We start from the raw sequence: 21,938 nt of genomic DNA, 5'->3' as shown, positions 1-21,938 counted from the left end.
TGGCTTGCAGCATCCTTGGCTTCCAGCACAGCCGCTGGCCCTGGAGGACAGATGCCCAGGGAGCATCAGGGGAGCTCAGGACTGACTCCAGCTCTCAGTGACGGGTGATGGCAGTTTTAATGCTGGGCAGACAGACCCTAATTCTCTCCAGCATTTCCTTCTGCTACTACAGCTCCAGGTTTTGTAGCTAGTGGCTGGACTACTTGTGAGAGGAAGGGCCGCCAGCGGCTCTAGGGTTATGAATCCCAGAGATGGGTGACATTTGGCAAGCACTCACCTCCTCTCCAGTGCAAGCTTCACGAGGTCCTGTTGTTCAGCACCTTAAAATAACAGCTCCTCGGAGCAGCCGATGCCCCAGCACCCCGGAGGGGATGCTGTTCTCAGGTTAGTCCTAAGTAATGCACTTCCAGGCCTAATTACAGCTAAGCCATTCACCAACGATGAGAAAAATATAATTAAGCTCAATAGTCTCAGGAGGAGTTGGGCCACAAATTAGCACAGTGTCATTCAACTTCAGAAAAGGAAACTGAAGAAGAAAAGAACAAGGAAGCGAATAAAGACAACCTGGCAGTGAGGACGGGTAAAGGGAAATGTTTGGACTCAGCATGGATGCTCCTTCAGGATGCTGCAGTGAGGGCAAAGCATCCATCCGCGTTTGATGTACAGTGGGGAGCGAGGAGGCAAGAAAAGCCCCGGAGAGCTAAACAGCAAAGTGCAGGAGGTTGTTTGAGCCAAACAGGTATTTTCTTCAGAAAAATGGAAATGCAGCCTGGGCAAAACCCACAGAAAAGAATAGATTCTGCAGTTCTGATCCCAAACATTTTAAGTTGCGGTAATGTCACTACCGGCAGTACACCGAGCCATAATAATGCTGCTTAATGCTCTCTCAGGCCTGTGCCTGCAGCTTTGCAATTGTACTTAGCTGCATTTGATTTAAGGTTTCTGCTGGCTTTTCTGATGCCCGGGGGAGGTGGCTGCGGGGCTCCCGCATTAGTCTTGCCCTAATCCCCGCCTCATGTGGCTAGCGGGGCTTTCGCTGCAGATGGAGAGGGGAGAGAAGGAGGGATGCGGATTGAGGGGAACGTGGTGGCCCCCAAAGGACCGTGTGTTCCCTTCCTTGGGTCAGGATGGAGGGGATGAGCCAGCAGCAGACCGAAGCTGAAATGGTCACAGCTGAGCTGGCTGCAGGGACGGAGCTGAGTGAATGTTTCAGGGATCAGACCAAGTGTGCCGGGGCCTCTCGCCGCCTCGCCCAGCCCCTCTTTGGGCACCTCTGGGTCCAGGGAGGGTTCCTCTGCTTATGGCCCTTTGGAGAAGCACTGCCCCTTTCCCTGCTGAGGCCACGGCAGCCAGCTGGAGCTTGGGGCTTTGCAGGAGTCACCTCATCCCATTAGCTGGGGAATGATGGGGTCACTGACAGCATCACCTGGTACCCACTGGATCTCATGCAAGGAAAGCATGCACCCTCCATCCCTTCCCATTCTCTCCATCCTTTCCTTGAGGGGTGCAAAGAGACAGGCAGGAAAACACAGAGGGGATAGATGGAGGTGACTCAAAGGCTGAGATCAGCTGGGGCAGGAGGTAATTCTCTTTACGGCAGCATTTTCTTTTTCCTTCCTGCCCTCCCTCTCCCCAAACAGCCCCCGTGCAATGCAGAGGGGAGCAAAGCCCGGGTCTAGCAGCCTCCAGCAGGCTTCACCATTGACAGAGAGCTGAGCTGTGGCAAAACACGCCGCTCTCTCTCCGCCACCTCCCTCCCCTCCTCTGCCCGTGCCCAAGCTCCCGTGTGCTGACAGGGGTCAGGCGATACCGCAGCGGCAGAGATTAGGATCAGCTGTTCTTCCTCCCGTTCCTGCCTTGCTGTCAGCCGGGATGACACGGGTACCTCTGACTCGGCAAGTACACTTCCCACCTCTAGTCCAGGACACTTGAGAAACAGTGGATCCCCAGATAGCATCCTGAAGCATCACATCCTTACCCATTACCGGCTCTTGGGTGATCTGCTGTCTGCACCGTGACTGTTTAAGTCCTCCTGCAATGCCAATTTAATAACTTCCTGCTCAGACAGGATTTACAGCATTAAGCCCTTTTGTGGCTGTGTCAAAAGTCAGGACTAGCTGGCATGCTCTCACAGGGCCAGCACTGTGTGTCCCTAGCTGCCACCCCGCTGCCTGCACTGCAGTGCAGGGGTGGAAGGGCACATCTGTGCGCAGACATGAACAGGCTGGAAAATGGAGTGCCTTTCATAGGAATGATGCTTTACAAAATAATCCAACTAGAAAAACCGCAGCAGAGTCTTTTAGCTTCTAGGCGAGCAGCTCTGCACTGTTTTGCTAGCCCCTCTCCTGCCATTGCTCTCCCATCCTTCAACCACGACCACTGCTCCCAACTCTGTGGCTCCTGCTGCCTTCCCTCTCCGCCGAGCCAGATGTGAGCTAAATCGCCCCAGCTCCATGGCCCAGGTGTGCAACATGCATTCTTATAATAATTTCCAGCAGTGCTAGGACATGGTGAAATAACATGGGCAGAGCGGAGATTCTCAGCCCATTGGATTCACCATGGTCGGAGCCGGCTCTGCCCCGCTCCCTGCGCTCGTCGGGGAGGATCTCCGAAATCCGTGCGGTCCTGGCAGACAAGGCTTGTGTCACAGCAGGCATGCAGCAAAGCATGGCTGGAGAGGATGCTTTTGCTGTGGGTGAAGCAGCAGAGGGGTCTTGGGATGCAGGAGGAAGCAAAACGCCTGGTGGGGATGGGATTGGGAGAGCCCTGACAGTGCCGGAGGGTGATGTGCTGGTGCCTTTTGCAGCAAAAAGCGAGACCAGATGGGAACGGGCAGGGATGGCACTGGCTGGCAGCGAGGCAGGAAGGACAGGAGGGTGATTCACTCCTGGCAGCCGCCACTTCCATGGGAAGGGGCTGCCCCGGAGAGCTGGGCAGGAGGTGGGGGGCAGCGTGAGGGGCTAAAGGGGAGGAGGAGGAGGCTGACACCGCACAGCAGCCCATCACAGCTGGGATCATCTGACTGGTTTCTAATCTGAGCCTTTTACCTGCTTAGTGCATGGGCTGGGCGGCCGGCACTGCTGTCCTGCTGCGGCTGGCCCTGCTCGGGAGGTGCTGCAGGATGATTTCAGCCCCCTGAGCCGGATTAGATCCCCCCACTGACACAATAACCTCCTGCCTGCCCTGACTGCTTGCACAGCGCAGGAAAGACAGAATGAGCTGAAGAAGAGGATGGTGAAGCCTCTTCTTCATGCTGATGCTTCTGGGTGGAACAGCCCATCATCAGATGGGGAAAAAAAATGAAAAAGCCAACAACAATAAAAAGCCAGCCCCTGATTTTCCTTTCTGCTGCTTCTCCTATTCAACGAGCAGAAACTGCAGCGTTGCTTTTCTCAGCGATCTTCGGGAGGGAAGGGAGAGATCCTCCCCCAGCCTGTGCAGCTGCCTGGCAGGCAGGCTGGCTTGTAGCCCCACCGCTCCCCTCCATCCTCACCCTCACCCTCTGCAGAGTGCAAGGGGACTGGTGAGGGTGCACACAAACCTGCAGCTGGGCCCAAGGGCCAGATGTGGGGGATGCAGACTGTAGCACCCCAGCCCCCTGCTGCCATGTCCCACCACCCTAAACCCCCAGCCATGTCTGTGGGAGCTGCTGCACCATGTCCCTGCCTGGTCCCACGCTGCACCCTGACGCTTGGGTAATGGAGGAACGTGAAGGGGAAGGTCTGGGGTCCCTCCACTACAGCCATGCTGCCTTCCCATCTCGTGAGAGAGCCCTGCGTGCTTTTTTTCCTCTCCCAGCTCCCGTTTTGGGTTTCCTGGCATGCGTTCCTGCCGGCTGCGCTGCTCCCGCCCCAGCTGCCCACCCACATGCTTCTCTGCGGCAACATCCCCAACACCCCCATGCTCCTGGTCCCCCCAAAGTCCCTTCCTCCCTGGAGAGAGGCAAAAACAATATCAAGAGCACAACAGAGATGAAAATACAGAGCTGAGCAAAAACAACAAGTATATGAGCATCACTTCTCCCTGCAGCCAGAGATTGGGATGCTGGGGTGACTGGCACCACCGTGGGGGGAACGCAGTGGCCGGGCTGGGGGCTTCCAGTGCTCTTGCAGTTGATTTGAAAAGCCTCAAGCAATGAGGTTTCTGTCGCTTCTGCCACGCAGGGCAAATGACAAGCTGCCCTGGCTTCCTAATCCAGGAAATTAAAGGATTTGACCATAGACCCTGCTAAGCAAGTTTCCCCCTTGAAAATCCCAGGGGGATTTAACCCATGGATTCAAACGATTATCCCTTTAAAGTTGTGACTAAGAAAGGTCCCAATTCTTCAGGGTGCTGAGCACCCTAAAATCCTGTTGTGGCAGCGATGTGGCCATGCCTTGTGCTCAGCCCACCATACAGCGAGACCTCCTTTTCAACTTTAGCCCACCTCTGCCACCACTGTTTCAGCAGCGGGCAGCAGCCCTTTGCCAGCAGGGCCTCACTGCAGTCATGGCCTGAGTCCGCTCTGCCCTGTCCCCATGTGTCACCCTCCAGGGACATGACATGTTATTTGGGGATGGTTGGTTCTGGTTCAGCATCAGTAGCAGCCTATGTGGGAGACAGGCTGTGTGCACCCCAATGGGGGATGGGTGGGCTCCATGCCAGCAGCACTAGGTCTCATTCATGGACCTGGATGGCAGAAAGGAGCACGGTACCAGGCCATAGAGCTTTGCCGAATTAATTCTGCTCAATTAAAGCACATCTGGTATCCTTCCCCAAAGCCAAACCTGCTGGAGACTGTGAACCCAAGCAAGGTTGGGTCAGTGGAGGCCCCACTGTCGCAGCACTACCAAAGCTAGCCGGCTGCTACAAGGCTCTTACCATCCCACACCTTGCCCTGGCACAGCCACCGATCCCCCACAAGGTTTCAAAGGTTCATCTACTGTCTGTGCTGTTTCTCCATCCTCTTCAGGCCAGGCCACCCAGCTTCTGCCTCTGCTGCATCCAGATCCTTCCTTCTCCAGGCTCCTCGCCCAGCCAGCCTCTCCTCACCCAGGCTCCCTGCTTCTCCCAGGGCCTCTCCTACACCCTGGGTGCTCTCCTTCTGCTTTTTCCATGTCTCTTTTCATCCAGAGCTCCCCTTCCATCCCCCTCAGAGCTATTTAACTGCTTAGCAGGAACCAGCCACAGCTGCACATCATCCACGTCAGCCAACCCACCGCCCCTGAAGCCAGCCCACAGCTGTATATTATCAGTGTTAATTAACCTGCCTTCATTCCTTTACAATTCCTCTACGCTCCACCACGAAGTGTCCTTGTGAGCCTCAGTAGCTTGGTGATGCTGCCCAGAACCCTGAGCAGCACTTCCTTGGGGAAGTGCTTTCTTCCCTTATGGAGAAGAAATAGGTTTGTGGGCTCAAAGCTGGACACAGTGGTCACGGCGGCTGTCCCAGAGCCACCCTGCTGGCAGGTGGCCACGGCTGGTCCCCATCCAATACAGCAAGATCCTTGGGGGAGCTTCAAACAGCTGTGGCAGGTGGCAGCTCTTCTCAACTCTTCGGTCCTGGGGACAAACCCTCCGGGAAAGCAGTGGCAGAGGTGAGAGCCAGGGCTGAGGCACTTTTCCAGGGGGAGATGTGTGGGGCAGGGCTTGGGTGGGGGCTGGTAGCCCTCCAGCTCACCCGGATCGTGTAAATGGCCTCTCCGGGGAAGCAGGCTGCAGCCTTCTCTCCGCTGTCTGCCTGTGTCTCTGTCTCATCACCATAGCATGGAGGTGAAACATAAATAATTAAAAGCCCAGATTCTCTCCTGGCAGAGCTGGGCTCCGAGTCCCTTCCCTTGTTGTGCTTCTGGCTGCTTAAGTGGAAATTTTCAGGGGTTTTGCCTTGGAGGCAGCACAGACCTGCAAACCCAGGGCTGCCTGCCAGCCTTGGGGCACGTCGCTCATCGGGGACCCAAAAGGGCAGGTCCCCAGCGGCAGCCCCCCATCCAGGGGGTCCCGCAGGGTGCCCGGGTCCTGCAGGGGCGAGCAGTGCCCAGCAGCTGGGCATCAAAGCCGGGCACAGGCAGGCGGTGGGACTGAGCGGGCAAACCCCACTGCGGACCCAGCAGCTCATGCACGACCCCCCATCTTGAGCAGCTTCATGAGAAGTGGGATGTTTATTTGGGGGCACAGGCTGGTTTTTGGGCTCCTGGGTGCTCACAGGCCCCCATGTGATAGGGAGGAGAAACCCATGCAGGCAGCGGGGATGAGGAACGCGGCTCCTTTTGGGTGGGCTCTGAAGTTTGAGGCAGGCAGGAGCTGCTCGTTGCTGTGGCAACTGGGATGCTATATTATTTTTTCCCCCTCCCCAGTCGGCAGGGCTGTGGCCAGCACTCGAACCACAGAGGGGTCTGCCCACCCACATCCCTGGGGCACCCCCAGCCCCTCTCCCTCCTGCCTGCACCCACTGGGGCTGTGGAAGGTGCAGGGGACCCGGCAACATGTGCCATGGGGCCAATGCTGCTCAAAAAAAAAAAAAAAAAAATCACCAAACACTCCTGTCCTCTCCATCCCTCCTGATGGGGACCGGAGTTGCAGGCACTGGTGACAGCAACCTGGCACCAGACTTATTTCTGCAGTGTTTTAGCATCTGATGTTGCTTTTAGCAGGGCCGGTGGTGGGTACTGTTTCCAGCTGAGTTTCTGTGCAGGTCTGCGTCCAGCCGAACTGCGCAGGGCTCAGCTGCAGCAGGGGGTGCTGGTACCCTGCGCGCAGCCAGGCAAGGTCCTTGCCCCCACTTGGCACCTTCCACGATGGCGTTAAGAGCATTTTTGCTCTGGGTTGGCATTTTCTCGTCGTTCCTGGGGGATGCTGGTGTGCAGACGTGGGAGTGGGATGTGGGAGTGGGGGATGGAGATGCTGCTGCCGTGTCCCACATGTGGCAGGCTCTGTCTAGCTGCTTCGGGGCCAGTTGCCCCTTCCAGCAGAAAAAGCTTCCCCGTGGTCACTGGGTCCATGCTGGCGAGGCTGAATGTGGCAAGAGGCACACAGAGCAGTGCCCATCGCCCGCATCTCACACCAGGGAATCAGCCTCCTCGCAACTGCACGGAGCAAGACATGGATGTATTTGCTTTCCAAGCATCCACTAGGGCCCTGGTGGTCAAAATACGTTTTCCATCACTCAGAAGACTGGACCATTTTAACGTATCCCTTAGACCTCTGTCACATCGCCTGGAGAAGAGTCCTGTCTCCTATCCCATGGGGCTGGAGGTGGTGGAGAAGTCCCAGAGGGCGAGGCTGGATATCAGTCACCTCCGACAGCTGGAGAGCATCCGTCAGTGCTCCTGAGGCCGTTTCAGCTCCATGTCTTGGCCTGAGTCCAGACTGCGCTGGAACTAAAATATTAGGTTCAGTTAAACGAGCTCGTCATTGGCTCTTTTTGCGGTTTGCTCTGAACTGGGGTGGGTTTTGCTGTTGGCTGAGTAAAACGGTGCGTGGCCAGAGGCACGTCAGGGGATGTCCCTGTCCATCAGCCCATCACCACATCACCAGGGGAAAGGAGAACGGTGAGCTCTGTGCTGCGCTGCCTCTTTCAGGCTTCCGTGGCTCCAACAGCAGAACAAAAATTGCCTGGAAAGTTCATTTGCCAAATGTCTGTTTTGCTTGAGGTGACCAAAACTTGTGAAACTGCCAGAGTGTTTCAGCCAAAACCCAAACGGGGTGAAGGGTCAGGAAAGGAAAGAAGACTTCTCTTTGCAGTTCTGTTGTGTTTTGCTTCAGAATTTGGTTTGACTCGTTCATTTTTAGGCATCAAAATGAAACTGAAATTTGGCAGATCTGCTTTGCTTGTCTGCCATCACCTCCCTCACCTGGAGTTTTTCGCTTGAACTCCCCAAATTCTCTTATTCTAAGCACTTTTTCCTTGATCATAGGGAAAAGCCTCTAATGATTCCCAAAGGGCTGGGCTGTGCTGATGGCTCCTCGAAGGGATTTGAGGGCTGCTTTGCTCACCAGAGGCTCTCTCGGTTCCTTTGCCCATGGCTTGCTTCTGTTTCTCTCTCTCTGCTGCATTTTTCACCTTTGGCATTGAGGTTTCTAGCCCACTCTTCATCCCATGCATGGCATCATCCAGGCGAGGAAGGTCAGTGTCAGTGTGAAAAACGGGAAGGAACGGGCTGGTTTGGGGACCTTCTGGTGATGGAGGCCAGGCTGGGATGCTGCTGGTCCACCAAACCCTCCACCTTTTGACGTGCAGCCTGGGGCTGGACATGGCAGGAGGGGGTACCCAGTGTCCACAGCGAGCCAGGCTTTTTCTAATAGCCTTCCTCCATCCCACAAAGGTTGCTCCAAATCTGTGGCTGGACCGCAGGTGATTGTGTCCCGACCACATCTCTATCCTCCTCTCCTCGATAAATCCAGATAAATCCAGAAAGATGGGTAGTGTTGCACCAAGCCACCCATCCAGACCCACCATGGTCAAACCTCCCACCAAAAACCCGGCATTTCCCTGGCGTAATGAGCAGGGACGGGCTTGCGAGGGTTCTGGCAGTGCCGCCTTTGGAGCCAGCCTTGCCCGGAGACAGGGCGATGCAGCCGGAATGCAGGATCCAGCCTGAAGTTATTACAGTCAGCAGCATGTACAGCCAAACTCAACGCTCCACATGTCCAAGCAGGCTGAGTTATGGCTGCTCGGGGAGCTATAACTTGGCCTGTTGTGCATTTAAAAATCTCCACCCGAATGCGGCATTGATGTAGGGCTTTTCTGCTGTTCTGTTTTTGCATTTGATACAGACAGTATAGATCTGCAGTGTGCGGATGATCCAGCGCTGCCCGCGTTCCTTGGAGATTTCATGCCTTCGCTTGCTTTTGCTTGGGCTTTTTCTTCTTTTATTTTTTTTTTTACTTTTCCAAGGGTTGTTAGTGATTTCTTCCAACCTGTTTTGCCTCCTGCCTGAAAGTGGCAGGCTCGTTTGTAACGCGCTGTTTTTGCACAGGGTTAGAAGAACATTTGTGGCGTGGTTGTGCCTTTGGGATGTATGCGTGGAGGGCTGTCTGCTGGCACTCCGTGAGAGCAGGGGATGAGGAGGGGGACATCAGCGTTTTCCACTTCCATTATGTACATTTTCCATTACGTACGTGACAATTATCCAGTAAAATCATGGAAAACTGCCCCACTCAAAGTGTGACAGCTGGAAAGCAGGCAGCATCCCTCCTGCTCATTCCTTTCCTTTCCTTGAAGCTAGTTCTGCCCAAACCCTGCTCTGAGTGGGTTCCTGCAGGTTTTGCATCTCTGCCCATCACTTTCCAGAAAACAACAACGCTCCCGGCATCGCTGCAATTATCTCATGCACTCCCCAGTTTATAAGAAAAGGGGAAATTCCATCCTCGGGGCTGGAGTTTGCTCTTGCTGCCTCTGTGTCGATTTGAGAGATTGCTGCACCGCTGCCCCACCTGTGATGCCAAACCTGCCTCCTTTGGCAGGCCAGGCTGGGGCAGCGGTGGGACGGTGGCACCAAAGCTGGCCTTTCTCCAGGGCAAAGCCCAGGTCCTGCATGCGCGTCTGGGCTGGCAGGCACCAAAGCACGGGGATGGGCAGGTACTGCCTGGCCGCGTCGCTCACCTGCATCCTCCGTAGCTTCGTTACAAGTGACAGATGGCGGGAGACGAGACTCCCTTTCCAGATGTTAATTATCTTGTGAGCTGTAAATAACATCTCAGGGCAGCTTGCACATCCTCTCTGGCGCAAAAGACCCATCAGCTTTACCCTTGCCAGGGGGCAAAAAATTAAAAGGAAGGAAACCCACTGGGAGGGAAATGCATGGGGCTGCCTGGCTCTGCTTATTCTGCATGTCCCTTGGCCAGAGAGGAATGCTGGAAGCATCCTGGCAAAGGCAGATGTGCCTTTGGATACCAGCTCCACCTGGCCCAGCCCTTTGAAGTCAATGGAGTTTGATTTTCTTGTGCCAGGCACTTTTTTTGATAAGCAACAACAGGAATAAAATAAACAAATCTGAGCAGCCCCGTGACTGGTTTGGGATGATGGCAATAAGGCAAGCTGAAGAGGATCGTGGCGTTACAACCCTTTGGCTGCGCCATCCTTCTCTGCTGGAAAAGACCCAGCTCAGGGTCCCAGGGGATGCCTGGGGATGAGAGCAGCCGACACGATCACCGTGCAACACGCTGCTGGCTGTGGGTCGGGCCGTATTTCTCCCAGGATTTTGGGGATGTGACATTTGATTGTGGCCCATCCCTGTCCCCCAAGACACCATGACTTTGCACCACTACGTTGTGAATTCAGTTCTCCAGCAAAACTCATTTTATCTACTTAAAGGCAAGGCACAGGTTGGAAGAATGCAGCTCGGGATATTTTTTTTCGCTTACTCGATTTTAAAAAATGGTATTTCAGTGAAAAATGGCAAATGACGCCTTGGTGAATTTGCTCTCCATTTGTAAGCTCCAAAATTATAAAGGTAGAGAAGAATCTGGCACAGGTGCCTGGAGCAATGAGCTAAATGGGAAGTGGCTCCATCCCTGTTTCCATGTTTCAGAGACCTCGTGCATGCTGTGCCCCAGCTGGGCCACAGGCACCTGCTCCCCGCGAGGTCTCCCAGCTGGCTTGGGAACGGTTTCCCCTGCGACGTTACATTTCCCAGTGTAAAACCACAGGGAGGCTCAGATGTGGGCTTTTGGCCACAACATTTTCCATCCTTCTCTGTGTTTTGTTTTCTTGGGCCGTAACAAAGAAACGCATCAAGGGGTTGGAGTTTTTTTCAGGATTATAGATTTTTCTTTTTTCTTTTTTTCTTTTTTTTTTTTTTTTTTTAATTCAGAACTTTTCTCTTGAAATGTGACTTTCCGAGCAATTTTTCCAGAGCCTGCAATAAGCATCCCCTCCACCCCATGCCCCCTCCCTCCATCCCTTCCCTCTCGCTGTCTGGTGACGGGACGTGTCCCACTCCTCCTCCCAGGGCTGGTTGCTCCCCGCCAGCTCGGGCAGGGGTGGTCCAGCCTCCCACCCCCAAATCTCCATCCCGAGCTGGGAAGCCTGGCAGCGGGATGCGGGGAAGCCAGGCTTTCTCTTTGCTATGCACAGCACCTGCTTTCTGTCTGGCTGCAAAGAGCCCGAGCAGACATTTTTGGCTGCATTACGTCATGTCAGAGGTCACATTAGCTGCTTTTTTTCTCTTGATTAAGAATTCCAGCGCTGGGGGGGTGGAGGAAAAAGCAGGCGGAGGAAGCAGGCAAGGCAAATATGCTTGCGATAAGCAGGTAAATGGGAATTTATGCACAGATAGCTAATTGGTGTGTCTAATATTCCACCCCCTGAGTACCGGCACTGTATTACTGCCTTCACAAATCACTCAAAGCGAGCCCAGCGCAATAACAACCAAGCCAGGAAAGCTGTGAAAAGAGTCAAGCTGGAATTAAGAGTGGGTTTTATCGGGGCAATAAATGCCAGATAGGGAAAATAACAAACAGGTTGTTAATTGCTGCCATCTCCCCAGTCCCTGAAGGAAATGTCTAGACAGAGCCTGGCCCTGGGTCGTGCCTACCCCGGCCCTTGCTGTCGGGTTATTGCGCCCGTCTTTTGGGGCCAGGGAGGTGCTGGGTGCGGGGTGCTGTGCCCGCCAAAGGCTGCTGAGCCAAAGCCTGTGCCAGGGGCGGAGGGAGGCAGGATGGGCGCTGCAGCCCTCCCCAGCTCTGCCCTAAATCAGATGCTCCCGCAGAGGTAGAAGCCAGACAGTCTGCAGCGGCTATTAATAATTCAGTCCCAATTTGTCCCATCGAGGAGAGCGTGCAGACCAGCCAAGCCCGCCCTCCTTGCGGGCAGGGGTTGAGATCCTGCCCTGAGCAGGCAGAGCCTCCAGCCCTCCCCGCCGCTGGTTGCAGCTATTGATCCCCGAGGGATCGGGAGCGGGAAGCGCCTCTGCTTCGCTGCGGGATGTGGAGCGAGGGGATGGATAGCCTGGGAGAGGTTGCACCGCGCTCCCCCTCTCTCTTCGGCTCTGGGGTTTGGTTGCTGGCATCGATCACTTGGGGGCTTTTGCTTTGTGTTTCTTGGTGCGTCTCAGCGCGATGCCATTAGGGCCGGATCCTGCTCTCTGCTGTGCTGGTGGGAGCGTGAAATAACCCCTGGCGAGTCAACACAGCAGAGGGACTCGCGCTCATGCAAGCCTGGTCTTTGCACGTGGGGAGGTCAGACCAAAAAATTCCTTCTCCACGCCTTGCCCAGCCATCCCTTCCCAGGGATAAGCGCATCCCGACGCTTCCCTGTGCAGCCCTGAGCCAGCCCCGCTGCAGCCACCGCTGCTTTTCACCAGAGCAAAGCACCCAGTTTAAATGCCCAGCAAATACTCTTTCTGAATTTTTCCTGAAGTGTTTTCTTGCAGTTTGTGTTTGTTTTAATTGAATTTTGCCATTTGAAAAATACATGACCCGCTGTAATGGAGGGAGAGAACGTGCCTCCTGTAGGAAGATAAAGAAGCATTTAAAAAAAAACAAAACAAAACAAAACAAAAAAGCTGCCTGATTACATATTGACCTGAGAGACAAAGTGAATCCGATGGAGCCAGCCTGGCCCCTGAGGAAAACTTGAGGCTGTTCATTATGTCCCAGGATGAGCTCACTGGCTGGTTAACCCCATCCTCGCCACTTGTGCGTGCCCAGAGCCAGCGGCCGGGAAGCCTTCAGTGAAGGCTGCACGTGGCAGGTTTACGTGTTTTCCCTGAAAATGTGGACCACAGTGTTTTCTGCTTTTATACGGTAGGAGGCGTTCAAAAAGCTGCATGGAAGAAGGCTTTAATAATAGTTTTAATAATTTTCTTTTGATCTCAGCTTTCTCACTTCATTGCTGGACAGTTAGATTGGTCTGTCTGTCACTCCTGCCCCTCCATGCGAGCTAAGATATGGAAAACAAGTGGGAGAAGACCGAGAACCCCGTTGTAGTTACCAGGAGCTTGGGGTTTTTGAGCTCCCTTGCAGGAGGGTTGATTTGTAGGTGTACAGGCAATACAGGAAAGATTAAGACCTAATAGTCCTGTTGAAATCAGCTCGGTGCTGAGCAAAGGGTTTAGGGCTCGTTGCAGCCCGGTGCGTGCTCCTGTTGAGGAGCTGGGGCTCTCTGGAGAGCTCAGGAGAGGTTTCCATCAGCTCTCAGCATGGGACGGAGGAACGCTGGGGATCTCCATGCCTACAGCAGGATCTCGACAATAAAGCAGCAGTTTCATTCTTCCCTGTCCAGTCCCACTGAGGAGAGGATCCCTTGGCCGAGCTCTGAGTTCCTGGGGGCACCAGAGAAGCCAGGAGTTTGCCTGCAAAAGAACAGAAATTCCCCAGCAAGAGCTGCCACGCGAATTTTGGAAAACAGACCTTCTTTTCTAGAAATCTTGCCCATACGATGCTTTTTCGCATTTAAACCCCAAACAATGCAGATTTCCCCCTGCGTCCAGCACGTAGCTTGCCTTCGCCCCAAACACAGTCTGCTGCCTAGTTTTTTTATTGAAGAAGAGCATGTTTTTCGTACAGGGGTGCAAGAAAACAAAGAACAGGGATGGCAAATCCCTCATCTGGTTCCAGCTCACCCTTTCCACGATCACTGCGCTCAAGCAAAGCTGGATGGGGAGGACTCAGAAATGAAGCAGGTTTCTTGTGTCACCGGGTGCTCTCCCTGCAAGTGTTGGCGTTGCATTTACAACTCCCAAACAGACCTGTCTCTGTTCAGAAATGTTTCTGGTGTTCTGTAACCTCGCTCTAATTTCCAGGGTGATTTTTAAGCAGTTTGTCCCACTTGTTCTCCTGCCAAAGCGGTCCATTAACCTAAACACCACTCGAGCCCTGCCTGGGTTTAATTTTGCTTCCTTTCTTCCTGAAACCGTCAGGTGCCACAGATTTTGCTGAGAGCTCACCCGCTTGTTGGCTAAACCGTCCCCGAGCACCGCGTTTGCAGCAGAAGCCCTTGCACTGGCTCCTCACTTACGCAGAGCCAGGCCAGAGTCACTGTTGGCATTCCTAAAAAGCCAAGTTCTTCCTCACAAATTGGTTTATTCCAGCTTCTTACAGATTAGCTGGAGCTGATAAAGTTGGCATTATGAACCACTCACAGGTACTGTCCTTTCCCTTGTTGGTTCTGGCCAAATCACAAGAGATCTGCAAAGATTTACAGAAATCTGTTTGGTTGTGATTTTTTCCCTGCCTCCTGCCAGTTCTTCTTGCCAGTTTGACCACTTGCCCGGACATCCTCCAAGAAGAGTGAGTCAGCTTGGCAAAAAAATTAATAAATAAAATATTCCAAGCTAGTCCCAGCTTGGACTCTCTGCCCTCACCCAAACCAGACCCTCGGGTCTCAAGAGTTATAAACCACCCCCTCCATCACCCCTCTGGCTCGTCCTAGCACCATCCTTGCCGCAGCACCCGTCCCCAGTTCAGCTTGGGTGGCGAAGCGCACCAAAATGTGATTTGGAGGTGACCGTCCTCCAAAGTCCCTCTCCGGCCACCTCCGGCACCCCGGGCTGCAGCGCTCCCTCTCCCCCGTTCACCCGCCGGTGGCAGAAGGGACCAAGCCGAGCATCTTCCAGCAGGTATGCAGCTTTGAATCAACTCCAATCAAACAAGAGGGTCACTGTGCTCCTGCAAATGCCACCCTTGGTCCAGTGGGCTTATTGGGATGGAGGGCACCACGGGGGGGTAACAAAGGAGCAATGCAGGGGGATCTGTTTAATTCCTCCCGCCTCTGAGCATCCCCAGCCTCCTCCTCCAGCTGCGACGAATCCACAGGGAAGGATCCAGCCTTATTTTGACTGTGGTTTCCAGGACAGCGTCTCCGTCTAGGAAAGATTTATGGCAGCGCTTACGGCAGGAGAAGAGTGATTAGATCGGGCCCCGTCTATATGTCGTGGAGAAAGACCCGCTTTACAAGGAAATAAACTCCAGCAATTAACTGGGGAATTAAGATTTAGCGCACACTACGAGCAGCAGGCATGTATAAAGGAGACAGCTGTTAAATTTAGTACGTGACAAAGTCATGAGAACGCTAACTGGATTACTTGCATTTATTTGGGAATACTTATGTATTTTATTATGCAACATATAGATCACCATAATTCTGCTTTTCACTCTGATGGTGCCTCTCCTCCAAGAACCTTAGAGAGCATTACAAACAATTAAGCCTCCCCGCGCAGCACTCAGCGTTACACCCGCTTTGTGGGCATTGTGTCTATTTAAATCAGAGATGGCTTAATTAATATGATTGATTTTTAACTCCTTCTGGGTCAAAGCCCCAAGTTGCTGCTCTTCCTGGGCTGATGTTGGAGTCCAAGGGGATGAACTAGTCCAGAAGTTGCTGGAGTGAGTTTTCCAGGGATGGAAACCCATCCGTGCCCCAGGGATGGTGATTTTGACCCATTTTGGTGAAAAAAGGGGAGGTGGTGTACGCTGGAGAGGGGAGCATGCCTTGGGTGGTGGCTGCACGTATGGGTTATCTCCCGCTCTGCAGACACCTTCATGTGTCCCCAGACCCTTGGAAGTGTCACAAGCTGCTTTTTTGGCACTTCCAGCCTCCCTCCCTGGCAACAAGTGACAGATCATTGCCTCCAGTTGCATCTCCGGGGAGGTGTATGGGGAGGCGGTGTGTAATCCTGCCTGCTGAGTTTGGTCCAGACACTCTCAGACATTATTAATCCTTTGTATGAGGGCAGAGGGGACTGGCAGCCTGCTCTGTAAATGTGCTGCAGTATGGGAGGCACAGTCCCTCCCCTGAACAGTTTTCAGCTTGAGGAGACACTGGAGGGATAGACGGATGGAGGATTTTCAGGAGCTGATGTCTGGACCACTAAGAAGCTCCCGTGGAAGATGCTAGCTGCTGTTTTAACAACCTCAGAGGGTCAGCAGCGTAATCTTAAGCCTCAGGTAGCACCATCCTTGGCACTGCGGTGGTTTAATTGATGCATCTGATGCCCCAGCCTTTCCCACTGACCACGTTTGTGCCAAAACCAGGAGCAATTTGCACCTCTCCCAGCAATTTGCTGCAGCTCCTGCTTGGAGCATCCCTGCTTCTCCTAAAAGAGCTGAGCTGGGATACCTGCCAGGGGATGGAGCTGTAACATGCTTGTCCACTCCTCCAACCCTGCATGAGTGTTGAGCAGAGTGAGCACTGGACCCAGGGTGGGTTAAAAACTATTTAAAACCAATTTTTGGTGGCATCGGTCAGGGAGGACCTGCGGGACCTGCAACAACATCACGGCAGCACCTCCGCCACCTTTGATAGCTCCGGGAGAACAGGTCGTGTCCCACTTCCTCGGCTACTCCAAAGCAGCAAATTTATATCAATAAAGCACTCATTAGAGGAAAGACAACTTGTCAGCACTTTAAAAAGAGTGACAGGTCGGCTCTGGGAGCAGGGACCAGGCACCTCACCCGGGCTTAAAGAGGTGACAGCACACAGAGGCCCGCCCGCCCAGTTTTGTATCCACGGCTGGTGCTGCACGATGCAACGCCAGGCACATTACTGGCCCTATTTTCCATTTATAGGAGCCTGTCAGAAATGGCACTCCTCTTCGAGCAGATGTCGAAAAATTAGAGGGAATTCAGAGAGCAGCAGAAAAAAAAAAATGATTAAAGGAGATGGAGGGCCTGATTTTGGAGGGAAAAGAAATCAGATGAGCTATTTATAACGCTGCCTGCACCAGAGTGGGTAGGAACAGGCTTTTTTTTTTTAAAGTGCCTCGATAGCTCAGCTAAGGGGAAGGGGCAAACCAGCCTTTGAAGGATGCTCACAGAAACGCTGCAGAGGAGCTGTATAAGAGGGTGTAAATCCTGAGCAATGGGATGAAATACCATCAAACACGAGTGTCTGGGGAATCGCCGGTAATGGGTGAGTGCAGGGAACAGTCGCTCATCCAGAGTGGAAAAAAAAAAAAAAGCCCTGATAAAGATGTGTTAAGGGGTGGTAGAGGCGGTACCGATGGCAAGCCCCCGCTCCTACCTCTGCTCTTGGTGACAAACTGTGCTTGTATTTACATCCAGCATTTTACGCAAAACGTGGTGACGGGGGTGGAAATCTTCTCTTTTCCATCTAAAAGCAAATGTTTTTGGTTAAAAAAAAAACCCACCGGCTTTAAATTCAGGTCTTCATCCCCAGAGGCTCACAGGAGATGCAGGCAGAGGTTGCTGCAGATGACTGCGGGGCTGGGGTACCCCACGGAGGGATGCGTGATGGAGGGGACCAGCCTGCTTTGGGGTGATGCTTCCTCGGGGGAACGAACCATCCTGCCCCTGTTTCCAAGTCGCCTGGGTGATTTGCAGACTGAGAAACAGTCCATGAACATGTTGTTGATGTAACATCACCCCCGACCAGCCCCAGCTCCCGGTGGCAGCTTCTCTGTGGCAGCTGAAGGGGTTTGGAGCAAAGGGGTTTCGTGGGGGGCAATTTGCCTTTGGTCTGCAGAGGGAAGCTGCCTGACATGGTCCTTGTCTCTCTGGTTGCCTTGCAGGACCTCTCACTCCAGGGCCAAGGCGGAGGCGGCTGTGACGGCGGCGCAGAAAGCTCAGGAAGAAGCGCGGATCGCCAGGATCACTGCCAAAGAGTTTTCGCCTTCCTTCCAGCACAGGGAAAACGGTCAGTGCGTGCTGCTGCGCCGGCCCCGCTCCGCTCTCTGCCCCAGGCAGCCCCGCAGAGACCCCAAAACCCCCAAAATGAGCCCTGCGCGGTGTGGCCACAGCTCCCGGACCTCACCGGGACTGTTGGGGTGGGAAACTGCCCTGTAACACCAGTTTTCAGAGGTTTTAGCACAAGGCTTTCGATATTCAACACTTCCACCCTGTGCAGTCCTGTTGTTACAAGGATCTCCCCCTTTCACGGGTGTTTTCCCATTTTTTTTTAATTCTTAGTCCTTGATGGTTGCACTGCAAAAAGGCAACCAGAGCTCTGAAAGCAAAACACGAACACAAATGATCCCAGAGGCCGTCACTGACTTTACCCCCATGGCTTTTATGGTTTATGATTTCTTTTGAATGCTTGGGCCAGCAGCGCTGGGGGCAGCTCGCACTGGTGCCTGGTCCATCTCTTGGGCGTTCAAATCAGTCGTGGGTCTGTGCAAAGGTTTTGGGAAACGTGCATCTGAGGTTTGCCTGCTCGCTCTCCCTCCCCTCCGTCATCTTCAACATTTCTTGCTGGTTTCTCCAAATTTCTGCTTACTGGCTCAGGCTCAGCAAAGGCTCAGGGAGGGGGAAGCCGAAGCAAAGCCCTGGTCAGGCAGGGGTCTGCAGCCCCAGGAGCGAGAGAGGTTGCTGAGAGTGGGAGTGGAAAGCTCTAAGTCCTCACAGCAACAATTAACATAGTAATTAATATATGTGAATGGTTTTATTCAAAAGTTTTCCTACACTGAACCCTCATTAGGAGGCATCTATCGTTATTTTCTCCCCCTTCCAGCTCTCTAACTGAAGATTACTCATTCGGCTTAATTGCTCCAAGGGCTGGTGCCAGTGACTCATGTCGGTGGTGCCATTCCCCAAGGCCGGGGAAAAGGGATCGTTGCATCTTTTGGACCAGCCAGCCCATGCACGAGTCCTCACTTAACCGCGGCGCGGAGGCTGCGGGGGCGGCCGGGGGCATCCCACAGCTCAGCAGTGATGAGCCAGACGGGGCTTGAGGTCTGGCTGCAGCCGTGAGCCCGCCTGAGCTGGGGTGATGCACGTAGCAACCCCGTGTCCAGCGCAGGGCCAGGTGGGGATGGGTGTTGGGGGGAGTCGGGCATCCCCCCGGCACAGCATGCAGAGCCCCTCGTAGCCGAGCCCTGTGCAGCTCTCTGCCTGCGGGAAAAGGCACATCCCTGCTCAAACACCCCTCAGCATTTCTCCTCCTGCAGAGGTCTGGTTTGTCTGTCGGAGCTTTTTCACAGGGCTGCGCAGTCCCAGGGGCTTCTTCAGCCCTGAGATATTCCTCGTCTCCATTTCCTCTTGCCAAGAGACTTTGCTGTTTTAAATCACCTCTTGAAAAGATATTTTTAGGTAATACATTTTTTACTAGTTTCTAGACAGGGACATAGTGCTTGGCTTGTGTTGGGGCTCGTGTTTCTGGTGCTCATGTCTTCGTGGGCTGTGTGCGAGTGAAGCAGGGGGAATGGTTTTTCCACTTAGAGCGCATTAAAAAACAAACACACCATCCAGGACGTGTCAGGAAACCTGGGAGCGCCTTGGACCAAGTCAGGCAGATAACAGCTGCGAGCGGCCGTGCCACCCCACAGACCCTGTGACCTCAGGCTGCGAACGGCCCAGGGGGGGCTGCGGCAGTGATGGGGGGAGCTGCTGCCGCTCTGCACGGCGCTGTGGGTGCTGCGTGCCACCCCCCCTTGCTTAGCATCTTGGGTGCTGGATGTGGCCCCCTTGCACAATGCTGTGGGTGCTGAGTGTGCCCACCTTGCAGAGTGTTATGGGTGCTGAGTGTGCCCACCTTGCACAGCATCGTGGGTGCTGGATGTGGCCCCCTTGCACAATGCTGTGGGTGCTGAGTGTGCCCACCTTGCAGAGTGTTATGGGTGCTGGATGTGCCCCCCTTGCACAGCACTGTGGGTGCTGGATGTGGCCCCCTTGCACAATGCTGTGGGTGCTGGATGTGCCCCCCTTGCACAGCACTGTGGGTGCTGGATATGGCCCCCTTGCACAATGCTGTGGGTGCTGAGTGTGCCCACCTTGCAGAGTGTTATGGGTGCTGGATGTGCCCCCCTTGCACAGCACTGTGGGTGCTGGATGTGGCCCCCTTGCACAATGCTGTGGGTGCTGGATGTGCCCCCCTTGCACAGCACTGTGGGTGCTGGATGTGGCCCCCTTGCAGAGTGTCATGGGTGCTGAGTGTGCCCACCTTGCAGAGTGTTATGGGTGCTGGATGTGCCCCCCTTGCACAGCACTGTGGGTGCTCGGTGCCGCTCCCCTTCACAGCATCACGGGGGGTTTCATGCCCCCCTCAGTGTCAGCCCTGCAGGCATCCTGGCCCCTCATCCACAGTGCCACCCCTGTGTGAAGGGACACAGACTCCAGCCCTGCAGGCACCGGCTCTGGCTCCAGCACCCCCATACGTGCCACAGCAGTGCCCTGAGGCCTTCACCTGGAAAAAACAAAAATATCCCGGCTCGGTACCCTGCATCACCCTCTCCTCTGTGCTTTTCCATCTCTGCCTGCCAAGGGGATCTGCCACATTCCCATCATGAGGTTGTGCCTCCCCGGTTCAGCCCACGGGCTGGATGGTGCTGGTGAATTGACTCCCCGGGGGTGATGGCAGCACGTCAGTGGCAGAGGCAGGAGCTCAACACCGCACCAGATCCCGTACGTGGGTCCTCGGGGGCACGGCAGCAGCTGGGGGCACGTGCTCGGCTTTGAATATGCTGCAGCTGGCTGGGCAGGGTTGCCTCAATCCTGCTGGAAATCCAGATTTGGTGCTCAGCATCCTCCTTTGCGCTTTCACAACCGTTCTTCCAGGAACATCACGTGCTCCTCGACTAATTTTAGCTCCAAATAATTGTTGCACATCCTTGGGTGTCGAAAGCTGGCACTGTGCATCTGTTGAGCTCCTCCGCAAGGAAACACCTGCGTCGCTGCGGGGCTCCGGGGCTGGAGGGGCGGCGTGTCCCAGCGCCGTGGGCACCTGCTCATCGGGAGCCCCAGCCAGGGGCTACAAAACTCAAGGAATTAACCCATGGGGAGGCAGGATTAGATCAGCCCACTGCAGGGCTGGGTGAGGAAGGTTTAGGACGAGAGGGTGCTTAATAACGTGGTCCCTGGTGTGGGTCTGCAGGGTGAAGATGCTGGAGCATCACTGGGCTTTCCTGTCTCCGTCGTGGGGCTCGGGGGACCGGGGGAGATGGGGGTTGGCGGTGCTGTGCGGGAGCAGTGGGTGTAGTGAGGCTGTGGCTGGTTGTGCCCTTGGAGATCGGCTTTGGGGTCATCGGAGCTCGTGGGAAGCTTTCGAATCCCTGCAAGTCCAGCAAGAGGCCCGCAGACCTGAACTGGGGAAGATCTGGTCAAAGCCTGAGACCAACAGGGACACCCCCAGTCTCGGGTGAGCCCATTTCAGTAGCTGGCTTCCCAGCCTTCTCGTGTGAAGTCATTTATTCCCTCCCTGCCTCAGTTTCCGATCCGTGATGCTGGAGGTGGCTGGAATGGGAACATCTGAACAGCAGCCACAGAATCAGTCTGTACCTTTCTCCGGAGACAGTTATTCTGCGTGAAAAGAGAGGGGGTGAACTCCACCTTCACAGCAGTTTCCCACCAGTACAAGGATTGCTCAGGGGCTCCAGATAAATCCCAGGAGGTTCAGTCTCCCACAGACAAACAGGGACACAGGGAACGAACTAAGGCTGAACTATCTGAGTATTGTCCCAAAACACAAACGCGATTTTCTGTGGCAAGTAATACCCCAAAAAAATGACAGTCGCTAGCAGATCATTTCCCATCAAGAAATTGCTTCAGTAGGAAATTTCCAAGCAGCCTTGTTACTATTTCCCTCCCCTGCAAGTGCTCCAATGGGGACATCTGTCCCCATGCTCCTGGCATCCCCTGCGTGTATCCAGACCATGGATGCGGTGGGACGCAGGGATGGCTGCAGGCGAAGGCACGTCCCAGCCGCAGCAGCTCCCCAAGAAGATGCGATAGAGAAAATTACTCGGCAGAAGTGGAGAGATTAGAGCAGGCGCTTCAGAGCATTTCTTTTTAAACGATGGTAAGAAATTGAGTTCTTCCTTTTTGAGACTCATTTCTTGTCTAGCCATAGAAATTGCAATTAGATGCATTTCAGGGGCATTAGGCAGTTAATATATTTATCAAATTATTCACGTAATTTAGCATGGCTTTAGCTGAGAACAGCTATGCCTTGAGAGGGTAAAATGAGAATTAACCACTATTAGCTTGCACCCCCTTGAAATAATCTGGTGTTTCATCAATGATTAATAAGTTGCAGGTTTTTTTCTAATTGTCTGGAGAAGCGACATGTT

The 21,938-nt window shown here is 54.1% G+C and overlaps 1 protein-coding gene across 3 annotated transcripts in view; it reads left to right on the top strand.

The window, feature by feature from the left end:
• The window catches only part of JPH3 (junctophilin 3), a 73,906-nt gene that overhangs the window by 30,178 nt on the left and 21,790 nt on the right, over positions 1–21,938 (top strand). For all 3 annotated transcript variants that reach the window (XM_080410645.1, XM_080410644.1, XM_080410643.1), the window contains one exon: positions 17,448–17,572. In XM_080410645.1, coding sequence (XP_080266771.1) covers positions 17,448–17,572 — 125 coding nt within the window. The remainder of the gene's footprint in view (positions 1–17,447; positions 17,573–21,938) is intronic.

The sequence above is a fragment of the Falco punctatus genome (assembly GCF_963210335.1).
Source record: "Falco punctatus genome assembly, chromosome: 14".
In the NCBI taxonomy this organism is placed as follows: Eukaryota; Metazoa; Chordata; class Aves; order Falconiformes; family Falconidae; genus Falco; species Falco punctatus.
This window is presented reverse-complemented; position numbering and strand designations above follow the sequence as displayed.